The sequence below is a fragment of the Zingiber officinale genome, chromosome 8B (assembly GCF_018446385.1).
Source record: "Zingiber officinale cultivar Zhangliang chromosome 8B, Zo_v1.1, whole genome shotgun sequence".
Classification (NCBI taxonomy): domain Eukaryota; kingdom Viridiplantae; phylum Streptophyta; class Magnoliopsida; order Zingiberales; family Zingiberaceae; genus Zingiber; species Zingiber officinale.
In genome coordinates, this window is record NC_056001.1 from 104,888,759 (window position 1) to 104,902,210 (window position 13,452).

The following is a 13,452-nucleotide window of genomic DNA, read 5'->3' on the forward strand; positions in this document are numbered from 1 at the left end:
AGTTGTTTCATTAAGACTAACACATCCATGCAATACCAATCGATTGGTAGATTGGCCATATATGTCATGTAACATTAGTGTAACTAATTATCTTATAAATTGAAAGTCAAGGTCATTTGGAGAAGTTAGTATAACATTACTACTATTGTTCTTTAGAAAAGCCTGATAAGATGGAGATAGTTCATTTTAAAAATCTATTTCTGTAATGCATTTGACCATAATAGACTTCATTCAAGCCAATGCCGGAAGATAAACTTACCTATCCAAGGCTTCCTCAAAGGAATCAACATTTACATCAAAATGGTAATTTGTGTGTTCAGACGCTGTATATGCATTTCTGGAACCACCATGCTGCATATGCACAATAAATTTGTAGTTCAAACATGGCCTAACAAATAACAATATGTACTAAAGAAATGCCTCTAATAAGTTTTCATACAACAAAATAAGAAATTTTATAATACTGTAATAGTTTCTTACATAATATGCAACAGGGTACCTAGAAGCATGAAACTTTGAACAAATTTCAGTATGTTTTCAAAAAGCGTTAGTACAGTAATCTGGTGCACAAGCAGAAAAGATGAGAATGAATTGTACCAAAGCTCAGGAATATATATTCTTATCATTATTTAAAGTTGTGTTCCATGTCGATCAGAGCATGCAGAATGGATAGAGATATTAAAGTCGTAGGCAGAGGTGGCATGTCAATTCCATTTGATGAAGCAAACAAAGCATCAGTGAATCAAGTTTGATGACATGTAAGCTTGGCATATTTAAAGTTTATGAATAGAATGAATCGACTGATCCTAGACTCATGAATATGTTCGGTTATAACTTACAAGCTACATTCATAAGCTGGCTTGTAATTTTACTTGTTTACACATTTGTAAAAGAATGCATTATATATCAAAATTTGTTCATCTATAAACTGCATAATTATTCATAAACTGCATGTTTGGTTTGTACAAATAGCTATTCCATTCTAGATTATTCTAACAGAATAATTATTCCTATATTTGGTTGCAAAATGAGACTAGAATAGCAATTCCCACTGAATTGTTCTCCCTCTCAAATCTTGTTAGCTATTCCTTTTAAATCCAGGAATACTTATCATGATAAGTTGGAATAGTTATTCCAAGAACCAAACTTAGCAACACTTGCTCCTATTCTATTCTAGCTCCTTTAATAATATCTATCCTATTACTTATCAATTTTATTCCATGCAAAGTATAAAATCTCGAGCCGTACCGAAGTTTTGGACTTTAACTGGTATCGTGATGACATTTCGAAGCATGGTGCCAGTGATTGATGGAAGGTTAAAGGAGGAAGGAGATGAAATATAGAAAGGAGACATTGTCTTTGCCAAGTGATATCGAGTTTTAATAATTTACTGGAATGATACATTTTAACTATTTCGCCCTTTATTACCTCTATCTAAGGAGCTTATAAAATATGTCAGCTAAAATGAAATTTCCCCACTAGTGACTACTACACCCGTTAACCATCTTATATCTAAGAGGCAGTTGGAGTTGATGTTGAGATGGAATTAACATGAATAAAATGAGAAATTTTATTTTGTTTTGTCCTAATACACAATGAAATTGTATTGTATTCTGTTTCCCCAGTCAAAGTTTTCTATTTTCTCTTCCTAGACATTAGGAAGATCCTATTAGAAGATCTTTCTTCACTAAGTTCTCTCCAATTTTGTGGCTTGTTTCATGTGCTTGCAAGAATTGGACCAAAAATCTATAGACTTAAATCGTGAAGCATGCATTATTTATAATTCAAATCAGTTTAGTGCTGGAATCCTTTTCATCAAAATGACAAAACTTTTATAAATCTTTTAAGAAAACAAAGGACTATGGAAATAAAAAACAAAGGTTAGTTATTAGTCAAAAGGAGAGAGAATTATTGAGTTTGCAATTTGAAACAAAATATTCAAGGGTTATAAAAATAAAACCTACTAAGAGAGTAGTAGAGAAAATATAAGCATAAAAAAGTCATATTGAAGTAAATGATAAATAACAAAGGCAATATCAATTACCTCTGTGATAAATTTTGAATAACTATCTTCAATTGGATACTTCTTGCTAGCATAAAAAAGCATGTGCTCTATTAAAAAAAACACAAAATCAGTGATGATTTTGAACTCCAAGGGAAAATTGTAATAAAAAAATAGAACAATTATAGTTAAAAAATGACAAACAAGAATACTTGAATACTCTTAATGTAACACCCCAAAATTTAAAAGTCCCCATAAACCACATGCATAAAAATATTAAATATGCTAAATTGATTTAATTCAATGATTTTAATAAAGGATGTGATGTGGACGCTGAGGTGGACGCCTTTGCTATAGTAGAAAACTAGAAATAAATTAGCTATTGCCTAATTAGCAGAAAATAAATAATGACCTAATTTAACTACTGCTATAGTAGAAACAAATAATGGCTTAATTAGCTTTTCTATTTTTGATTCCTTGTTTCCTTTATGGGTTGGTCTTTCCTGAATCGCGTCATGTTTGACTCTTATATGAGGAGTGTTATTATTAATAAAGGAAGAAAATTTGAGTAATTTGGACTCCGTCTAGGACGAGTCTTTCCCCCTCCCTTTCCCCTTACATGTTGCATGACCAAGTACGGATCCGGATCTCGACTTGTGACTCGATCCTACACTTGGAATCATAACAACTTGGTATCAGAGCCGATCATGGGTGACACAAATCCTATCACATCCAAACTTGATGCCTTCATGGAAAGATTGATTTCGCAGCAGCAAGTGTTCCAACGAGGATTAGAGGAGCAAATGGCCGAGGTATCCCGTGTTGTTCAAGAGACAAGACGATAGTCAGTACCCGCCACAAACAACCCTACTAGCATGGAGTGACCCTTCCAAAGCCTCGGAGGTCAGACCTGAACTACCAATTAATGGCACCCTGGTTCCGCTGTACTTGAAGATGGAGTTCCCTACCTATTCTGGAGAAGGGGATCCATTGGGCTAGATTAAAAGGCGCAAAAAAATTCTTTGTCAACCAAAGGACCACAGAAACCGACAAGGTTGGCCTTACTGCCTTTCACTTGGTAGAGGAAACCCAACTTTGATTTGATCAGATGGAACAGAAAGAGGTTTGCTCAAATGGAATAGGAAGAGTTAGATATGACTTGGAAGCAATTCAAAAACCATTGTCATATCCGCTTTAGGCCGCCTATGAGCAACAACCCTCTGGGAGAGCTAGCAAATCTGAAGCAGATAAGCTCGGTAGAAGACTACCAGCCACAGTTCCAGCTCGGACCTTAGACCTTCGGCCATAATAACAAGTTGACTTGTTCACTGCAGGGCTAATCAAAGATTTCCGTACGAACATCGAACTACAAAAGCCTGAAAACCTAGGCATTGCAATGAATATGGTCAAGGCATTAGAACGGAAGTAGTGCTTCCATCAAGGCGGGGGCTGCTGCGCATAAATTGGGGCGGAACCAGAACCAAGCTCAACACCCGCAGTGGAGGCCCTCCTCCTTTGGCGAAGACCAAGACCACGAGGGACATCAGTAAGGAGACTCCACCTGCTTCATTCTTCAAACGTCTGACACACGCCAAGATGGCAGAACGGAGAGCCAAGGGCCTCTGTTTTAACTGTGATGAGTCCTACTCTACGGGTCATAAGTGTAAATGTCCGTTTTGGATTGAAGTGTCTGGTGATCAAGGAAGGTGAGGAAGAGGGGGAAGTGGATTCGGAAATTTCCCTCCATGCTATTAATGGCGTTATACCCTACTTTCAAGCTTGAGGGCAAGCTCAGCATCAAGGAGGGGAGTGATGATGTGGACGCCGAGTTGGACGCTTTTGTTGGACGCCCCTATAGTTGGAAGCAAATTAGTTATTACCTAATTAGCTACTGTTATAGTAGAAATAAATTAGCTATTGCCTAATTAATAGAAAATAAATAATGGCCTAATTTAACTACTGCTATAGTAAAAACAAATAATGTCCTAATTAGCTTTTCTATTTTTGATTCCTTGTTTCCTTTATGGGTTGATCTTTCTTGAATCGCGTGATGTTTGACTCCTTATATAATGAGTGTTATTATTAATAAAGAAGGAAGAAAAATTGAATAATTTAGACTCTGTCTAGGACGAGTCTTTCCCCCTCCCTTCCCCCTTATGTGTTACATGACCAAGTACGGATCCGAACCTCGACCTGTGACTCGATCCTATACTCGGGACCATAACAGGATGATATTTGAAAATGATTATATGATTAATTGTGTAACTCTGCATGATTTCAAAGTTTAGTATTTTCAGGTGAATATTCAATGCTTGGCCGAGGAAAGAAGATCGGGGACGATTGAGATAAAAATATATATTTTTAAAATATTTATTTTTTAGCTCGAAAATATGTTTAATTAAGGTTTAAACTTTATATAATTTATAGATTTTATATATATTTGCAAACCAAGAGTTTTTTAGTTCGAGAATCCGAATTTTGATAAAATGGAGGACTTTAACTTTTTAATTACCCATAACTTCGAAATTTATATATATTAAACATAATATCAAATTAAAAATGGGCCTAATTAACTTAAGTTTACATGGGTTAGTGGGCCTAGACTTGCATTAAACATAAAAGACTTAAACCCTAGCCTAGATGACGATATTTTTGGAAGAAAAAAAATAGAAAAGAGAATCTAGGGTTCTTGGAGGGAGACAACAACCGTGACACTTGCTGCAGATTTCATAGGGAAAAATCATGTGTTTTGAGAGGAGAAAGCAAAGCCAAGTCAATCCCCGTTCATCCACTTCGTCTCCTCGCGCTGATATTCGAATTTCGAGAGTTTTAAACACAAAGGCACATTCTAAACCCTTATTTTTGCACCATTCAAATCATAGTATATATGTTTATTGTGTTTATGCATGAAAATATGTGGAATCACGTTTTTTGAATAAAGATTATGTTTCTTTAAGTTCTTAAGTTTTCTTGATTGTTTGATGAAGTTTATTGTGGCAAAAGGCGAATACGCCCGCCCCCAGCGCCTCTGCCAACCAATTCTAGGACCAACATAGAGGAAGTAAATCATGAGCGGCTACTAGCCTTTGAAATAGTGATTAGCACATAAGGGAGGTATTTACCTCAGCTTTGCCGAAATTCGAACCCCAAACCTCATTGTAGCAACACCTCATGGCTAGCCACTAGACCATCCCAAGGGGGCATTGTTTGATGAAGTTTATGATTGCATGGGGCGTTGCTGCCATTAGAGGGGTTCATGACTAAGATGAGCCGTGGACACTAGGGCTCGGCTAAGGATTGTTTCGATCCAGGTGGGTTGCAGCAGCTTGGGGCTAGATTCCTAGGGTCTGAATCATGTCTTAGAATGTTAGTAAAGGTCTGGTTGTGTCTCAGTTCGAGTCAGGGAAAAAGTTATTAAAGTTTAAGTCGGTAAGAGTCTAAAACGGGTAAGTTTAGATGTGACTAAGTAAAGTTATGTCTCGAGGAAAGGTTAGAAGTAATGGTAATGTCCCGAGTAACCATAATAAGTGCTTGAAAGGTTATATGAAAAGTTTTAAAAGTTTCGAAACTATGTGTTAACGGTATGAAATGTACGGATGCATGCTTATTTTATGAAAATGATGAAAAAGTTAATTTCTTTTTAGAAAGGAAAGGAAAAATGTTTTTGAGGAATGTGATTGACTGTGGCAAAGAAGATGTGCGAGGAATCGGTCAAAAATGCAGGTGGTGAACTTATAAAATGATTAATGGAAATACCGCGAGAAAAAAGGCCTTAGAGGGAGCCCAGTTACGAGAAAAGGCCCCAGAGGAAGCCCAATATCGGATTTTCATATATAGCCCAAAGGGTTGCGACGAAGAAGCGGTCGCTGAACTCCGATGAACTTACAAAATGATTAATGAGAATACTGTGAGGGAAAAAACCCCAGAGGGAGCCTAGTTACGGGGAAAAGGCCCAGAAAGGGCCCAGTTTCAAATTCTTATATAAAATGATTAATGGAAATACCTCGAGGAAAAAGGTCCAAGAGGAAGCCCAGTTACGAGAAAAGGCCCCAGAGGGAGCCCAATATCGGATTTTCATATATAGCCCAAAGGGTTGCGATGAAGAAGTGGTCGCTGAACTCCGATGAACTTACAAAATGATTAATGAGAATACTGCGAGGGAAAAGGCCCCAGAGGGAGCCTAGTTACGGGGAAAAGGCTCCAGAAGGAGCCCAATTTCAAATTCTCATATATAGCCCAAAGGAATGCGACAAAGAAGTGGTCGTTAAACTTCGGTGAACTTACAAAATGATTAATGGGAATACAGCGAGGGAAAAGGCCCCAGAGGGAGCCTGGTTATGGGAAAAGGTCCCAGAGGAAACCCAATATCGAATTCTCATATATAGGCCAAAGGGATGCGACGAAGAAGGGGTCACTGAACTTCGCTGCTTGGTACCATGGTTTATAGATCGATCAATGATTAGAGGATATAGGAGTCACTTTCAATGATTAAACCTCACCTAAAATGTCTAGGATTAATGACGAGTAAAAAATATATGATGCTTAAAGTATTTTACATATTTATGTGAATGTAAATGCAAATGATTTAAAGGTTAAATGTATTTTTATCAAAAGTATTTTTAAATGGATGTGATTGTATATTTATGTATTTGCTATTAGGGTTTGAATGTACTGAGTCATTAGACTCACTAGGGTTGAATGGTTGCAAGTGATGGAAATATGGATGCAGGAGGCTCTGACTCTTGATTGGACCGGGCATGGCAGTACACTCCTGAGGTCCTTGCATTTCCGCAAAACTATGTTAAATAAGTTTTTATGAGAGGATTTTTAGTTGAGAGAGTTGAATATTCTTGAAAGTTAAAATGTTGAATTTTTATTTGAAGATTGGGGTTTGAATGGTTTTAGATAGTTTGTTTAGACTTATGTTTGTGTGACTAGCAAATTTGGGTTTTAATGCCGTTGAGATTTTATTTTTAAAATGTTAGTAAAATAGTTTTTAAATATTGATTTTATAAGTATCTGTTTCAGCCATATATATTATATAAAAAAAATCTAATATAATTTAAGTAAAGTGAGAGTTAGGGCACTTAACTGACTATTTGAGTCGAACACAACTCTGCAAATAGAGATAGTCACGATACGTGCCTACTACACTAAGTTATAAATGATCTCATATCCAATAAAATATTTTTTACTTGAACACTCTTCTGACAGTTGACTTTTTATAAAAGAAATCACATACTAAATCTCTTGCTCTAAAGTGGCAAAAGGTGAAGCGCTCGCCCTAATGCCCTCGCCAGCCTATCACAGGACCAACACGGAGGAGGTAAATCACGGTGATTGAGGAGGCAAGTGGATGGGGTGAGTTATACGGGGTACAGGGATTTACGTCCCACCAACCCTTAGGTGCAAATCTCCTGCTCTAGAGCTTTGTAGTAAAGTCACGCACACAGCATGGTAATATAATAAATTCCAACAAAATATCTTTTCATTAAAGTTTGTCTAAAGCCCTAAGAAGATTTCCTAATTAATCTCATAAGTTTACGGCAAAATACTCTTTTGGTCCAGCAGGCCGGCACCATACTTCTGTTGTGAGAGATCTCCAATCCTGCAATTTACATTATAGTATACAAGGAGGAATATGCTAATTCTAAATTAATTTGTAACTGAAAGAACTAATGAACTAGTTCATCTTTTTCAATGTTTGAATCTACTAATACCCCAGCAATTATTTTGTTTGACTAAGATTTTTTTGTCGGAAGAGGAACAAAGATAAGATCTCAAAAAGTAACATCAAAAGAAGAAAAGCCTGTGGTGGAAATAATTCGTCATATATATCACCTGGATGGAGGTTAGATAGACTTATAGTATATAAGACCTTTCACATGATTTTTGGGTAAATTGTGGCTCCTATATTTATATTTTATATGTCTCTCAGTCTGAATTCAGTATTTCACTAGTTTGATAAATTAAAATCGCAGCAGACCTCAACCAAAACCTGCCTGCCGGATCGTTGACATCGACATGTTGATGTGCCTGAAAAAATTTCAGGATACTTTCAAAGAGAAAGATAAATTCATCGAACCCTTACCGAGAAAATGAGCCAAACCCTCGAGGCCATCAGGATCGCTAAACGAGCCAACTGAGACATTCATCGAAGCGGCCGCCTTATCAGTTTCGGGATCGCTGATTATGAGTGCCTCCAGAGAATTTGGGAGAACGATCCTCCTGTATTCTCGTTTGTCGCAACGGGGCTTCAAAATCTCTACTTCCGATGCTCCTGCAGCCATCCGAGCTCTCTCTCTCTCTCCCCCTCCCTCCCTCCCCGCGTTCGCCATCTTCCTCTCTCCTGGGTGAACTAGACATGCCTTCCGCCGTTGTATAAGAAGAGATCAAAACTCCCGGCCTTTCCTTTTCTGCTCGCAAAGGTCAGGAAACAACGACACACGCAGCTGTGTGATCGTCACTTTGAACCGCAGGCGCAAAACAACGAGTAAATAACTTTGATGTAACTGAAGGACTACGAATGACTTGGCCTTTGATGTAACTGAAGGACTACGAGACTTGGCCTTAGCAATTTTTTTTTATTCGTAGATTTATGAGAGTATTTGGGAGTCTTTAACCATTTGCATAGGCCTCCATTTATTTATATATATAGAAAAATAATATCTTCAATGAAAAAATCTTAATGAAAAGTTCAAGAATAGACACATAAATTCATGACTCATCATTTTATTTTTGATGGGCCCTATAAATTTATGTGAATTTTTCCTTGAGATTTTTTCCTTAAGCATATCATAGCTCATATATATAATAATCCTATCACGGAATAATTGGACACCTAGGTAGCTTTAGTTGAGAGAGTTTGGTAGTCATTCTCAAATCTTATGTTTGATTGATATAATGAAATTAAAAATTTTAAAATGGAATTAAAATTTTTGGTATTGATGAAACCCATCAAAATTTAGATTTTGATGGGAATGAGAATTAGAATTAAGTTTGAGATGAAAATACATTTAATATATTTGTTTAATTTTTCTTTCATATCACTTTCTTTCTCGTTGTTCTCTTTCATTATATTTTTTCTCCTCATTTTATTATCATATTTTTCCTCGTACTTTCTCTCTCCTGATTCTCTCCCATTGTACTTTCTCTCTCTTCATTCTCTTTCGTTGCACTTTTTCTCTCATTATACTTTTTCTCTTCTCATCCTCTCTCATCATACTCTCTCTCAATCATGCTTTCTTTCACATGACTCTTTTTCATCATTTTTTCTCATCATATTTTCTCTCTCATCATATTTTCTCTCCTCAATCTCTCCCATCACACACATTCTGTCCTAATTTTCTCTCATCGCACTTTCTTTCTCTTCGACCTCTCCCATCACACTTTCTCTCATCATATTTTTTCTCTCCTCATCATCTCTCATCATGTTTTTTCTCTCATCACACTCTCTTTTCTTTTTTTTCTCATCACACTCTCTCCTCATTTTTTCTCATCACACTTTCTCTCTTCTCAGCCTCTCTCATCTTACTCTCTCACATCACACTCTCTTTTCTCGTTTTCTAACATCACACTTTATCTCTTTTCATTTATTCCCATCACATTTTCTTTTTCATCATACATTCTCTCTCATCATATTTTTTTCTCTCACATTCAACTTTCTCTCACATCTAATTTTTTTTTCTTATTTTTCTCTAAAAGTAAAAAAAATTAATTTATTCTGATAAAAATATTCTATTAATTAATAAACTAAATATTATTTTTAAGAATAATATTCATATTTATATTCATTACTATTTTATAATATTCTGATTCTCAATCACATTCTAATTTTTAAGGAGAATATTCGATTGGAATTACGGTGCACTAAGATTTTGACTAAACAAAGCATCAAATCTAAGGAGACTTTGACTCTACTATAGCCACATGATTGATGGGTTTGTAAAATCAGACAAAGACATGTCCTGTTCATAATTAGGTGCCACATGATATAGAATGTTAATTTCTAAGAGTATTAATATAAATATTTGACTTGGCTTATTAATTTAAATCGAGAAGTATTAAAGTATATATCAAATCGATAATTATAATAAAACATAACAAAGATTAATCCTAAAAGTAACTTTGATGCAATTGTAGAAAAAACAGACGCTGAAGGTGCTTTCGCCTTTACTAAAGAACACAGTGTGATCGTCACTTAATGGCAACAAAAAAATAAAAATAAAATAAGCAGCAAATGTCCGGAAACAACGAGGAAATAATTTTGACGTAACACGAGGAAACTACGAATGACTTTGACCCTACATTTTTTTTTATTTGTAGGTTTATGAGAGTATTTGCAAGTGTTTAACCATCTGCGTCATATTATTTTATAAAATAATTTTATCACATTATCTTTCATAAATTTAACTAAGAAATCATTTGGGACTTTTCCGATAGACCTCCATTTTCAAAATAAATAAATAAATAAATAATGTTCTGTCACCAGATAATTGGGCACCTTAGGTAGAGATATATTTTTAGTAGGGTAATGGAGGCAGCGGTAAGACCTTTTTTACGGTTAATTAAATATTTAAGAGTTAAATTTTAATTGTAGTTGTAGGGATTTTTTTCCAATAAAATAATAATTCTAAAAATATTTGTTATTTGGATGAGTCTTTGCGAGTAATTCTCAATTTATCTTGATAGTCGATGAAAAATTTTTATAAGATAGAATCAGTCACCTCCATGATTAATTAGTTTGAAGTGTTGGATATCTGAATTAAAAAAACTTACATATTAAATTTGTTTTAGATATCATAATGTGATCAAATGGATGATGATTAATTAGTTTGAAGTGTGGGATATCTTGATTAAAAAAACTTACATATTAAATTTGTTTTAGATATCATAATGTGATCAAATGGATGAGGTAATTTGACACATGGATCAGCTCATTATTTTTTTATTTTGATAATTCATGTATCCATCTTTTTGAACTGACTAATCCTTGATTACCATTTTTTTTTGGCAAAAATCAAGAAGACGCTCCTTTTTTTTTTCCAATTCGTCAAAGGAAAGCCTCACTTTGATTTTTTTAATCAAAAAAAGATACATCACCCTATGTAAAATGACATAATTATTTTTGGATTTAAAACTAGGTTGTTACACGTTACATCTAATAACAAATATAAATTTCTAAATAAATTTCGATTTGATATATTTATACATTCCGTAATTCAATCTGAGTCAAAAAATTATAACACATCATAGCTACTATAATTGTGTACCAACTACGTATTCATAGCTATTACAATGCATCCCAAGTTCAAGATTTAAATAGGAAATACAGACGAAAGAGAATAATATAGTTGAGAATAATTAGATAATTATATATAAAAGTGGAGTGTCCTTTAAATAAAAATGGAACACATTTTGGCGATTCCAATCATAAAGATGGCCTTTTGATTTTATTTTTTTTCCTTCCAATTACCCAAATGAATTTAAACTCGTAATGATTTAATCCATATGGTATTAGATCGTTTGGACTGGTAGAATCCCAAAAAATAAATGAAATGAATACTATAACTTCATTTCTCTAATATCATTGCTTTTATCTAACATCATTGCGTAAATCTGATTTAATCATTATATGCTTACATATATTGTGTATTTTTGTTGGAGGTGCCAAATCTTATAATAGTATATGGATTTTATAATACATCAACTATAACGCATACCTTTCAGATTTGATAAAAAGATTAACCGTGTCAACGATTTATGATCAACGTGCACTAAAAAAAATTTGGAGTATAGATATTGGCTCTCGGGATGACAGCGATTTGAATTAGATCAATTCGGATGAGAATTTATTTTGTAATTTACGTGACTTTATTTGAACTTTAGCCCTAAAAAACCTTGATTTAACAAACCATTTTGCTGTGCCTTTTAGACGTCCAAGCGTTTATATCTTGTTTCATAGCTTAACCATATTTAATATATAATAAATATTTAAAATTTTGAAATTCTCTTTAAAAAAATCCTAGATTTGAAATCAACATTCATCTTGATGAGAAGTGGGAAAAAAAATAAAGCAAAACAAGTAACATTTATTAGTTTATACATTACTTAATAAAATGTTCATTACAATGAAAATTAGATGGTAACTAATTGCTGAGACCTATGCATGACAAAATTTGAGGGCAGTTACCAAGAACACGCCGAGATAAATAATAAACGCTTCTTCTGAGCTAGGAATCTCATGTTATGCGATGGTCAAATATGGTGCCATTTAAAACCCAGGCAAAACCGAGAGATCTGCAATTCCGTTTGGTAGTTCTGCAATTCTTTTGAGAATTGCTAATCTGTTATTCTTTATTTTCTCATCCTCCTGTCAGGAATGAGTATTAGTACAATGAAATTGAAGTAAAAAAAATATCAGCCGTATGCAATAGATACATATTAAGGAACTAGACACAAAAGTAAAGAAAAGAAAATCTCAAATGAGAGATTATTCAAGCTAACACCCTCAGTAACCGAATTGGATTACTCAAGTTAAAATCAGCTATGATGAAATATACGAAAAAGAATTTTTGGAAGTCAAAATCAGCTATGTATATGTGAACACAAGGTGCGTTCAATTAAAGGTTGTACATATTTCCAACAGAAAATTTGTGAATTAGTTTTGCCTCCTTTGAAAGACCAATTCTTCTATCCTATTTGGTTGAATCCTCTTTTGATTTGGTGCATTCTAACAAGGTAACGAAGCAATTGGGAGTAGTTAGCATCAACCCTTTCACTAATTGTTAATGGATTGTTTAAAGAATATAACTAAATTCCAACCTCAACTAATAAGAAATTTAAGTACATCAGGCTGAAAATGAATCCATTGATAGATGTCGAACTTTAGAGATATTTTTAACTAATTTCTATCTTTTGTTTCTTAGTGTCCATATTTCATTTTATTATTTTCTTATTTTAGAGATAATATTTTTCCTTGGTCAACTACTTGATCCATTCTATTTCTATGGGCCTCTCTTGCAGTTATTTATCAAAGAGACACCCGCTTTTACAAATAATTGATGTGGAACAAGTCAGCATCTTTCCTTTATGATCTATATTCTAGTGCATTCCGTGTCCATATGCAGGTAAGGTTTTTTTTGCCTTAATTCCCCAGTGGTAGGTAGAGAGCCTACCTCAATAGTTCAAACAATGGATACACGCATCAAACATACCGTCATGCATGTCAAACTAACAAGAGTTGCAGACATAAAATGAAGTCATTTAAAGGGGATGGAAATTGCTATGATAAGCATGCTAAGTAAAAAAATCCCCACAACTACCACACTGAAGATTATCCTCACCGCCACACAGCAGTTCTTGACTGGCAATGCAGAATAAAATCTGGATCTTTGCTAAAAAAAAAAAAAGCCAAACAAAGCTACAGAATTATCCTAAATAAAATGATA

At 34.4% G+C, this 13,452-nt stretch overlaps 2 protein-coding genes across 4 annotated transcripts in view; both read right to left on the reverse strand.

Annotated features, from left to right (window-relative positions):
* The window catches only part of LOC122016351 (insulin-degrading enzyme-like 1, peroxisomal), a 69,087-nt gene extending 60,588 nt beyond the window's left edge, over positions 1–8,499 (reverse strand). For 2 of the 3 annotated variants that reach the window (XM_042573618.1, XM_042573617.1), the window contains exons 1-3: positions 8,094–8,499; positions 2,045–2,112; positions 260–351 (exon numbers count right to left, since the gene is read on the reverse strand). In XM_042573618.1, coding sequence (XP_042429552.1) covers positions 260–351; positions 2,045–2,112; positions 8,094–8,340 — 407 coding nt within the window. In that variant the 5' untranslated portion in view covers positions 8,341–8,499. The remainder of the gene's footprint in view (positions 1–259; positions 352–2,044; positions 2,113–8,093) is intronic. The other variant, XM_042573619.1, reaches the window with a different exon arrangement.
* A 3,551-nt stretch (positions 8,500–12,050) lies between these two features.
* LOC122016352 (glycine--tRNA ligase, chloroplastic/mitochondrial 2-like) overlaps positions 12,051–13,452 on the reverse strand; it is a 35,479-nt gene continuing 34,077 nt past the window's right edge. The window contains exon 22 of the mRNA XM_042573621.1: positions 12,051–12,374. Coding sequence (XP_042429555.1) covers positions 12,276–12,374 — 99 coding nt within the window. The 3' untranslated portion in view covers positions 12,051–12,275. The remainder of the gene's footprint in view (positions 12,375–13,452) is intronic.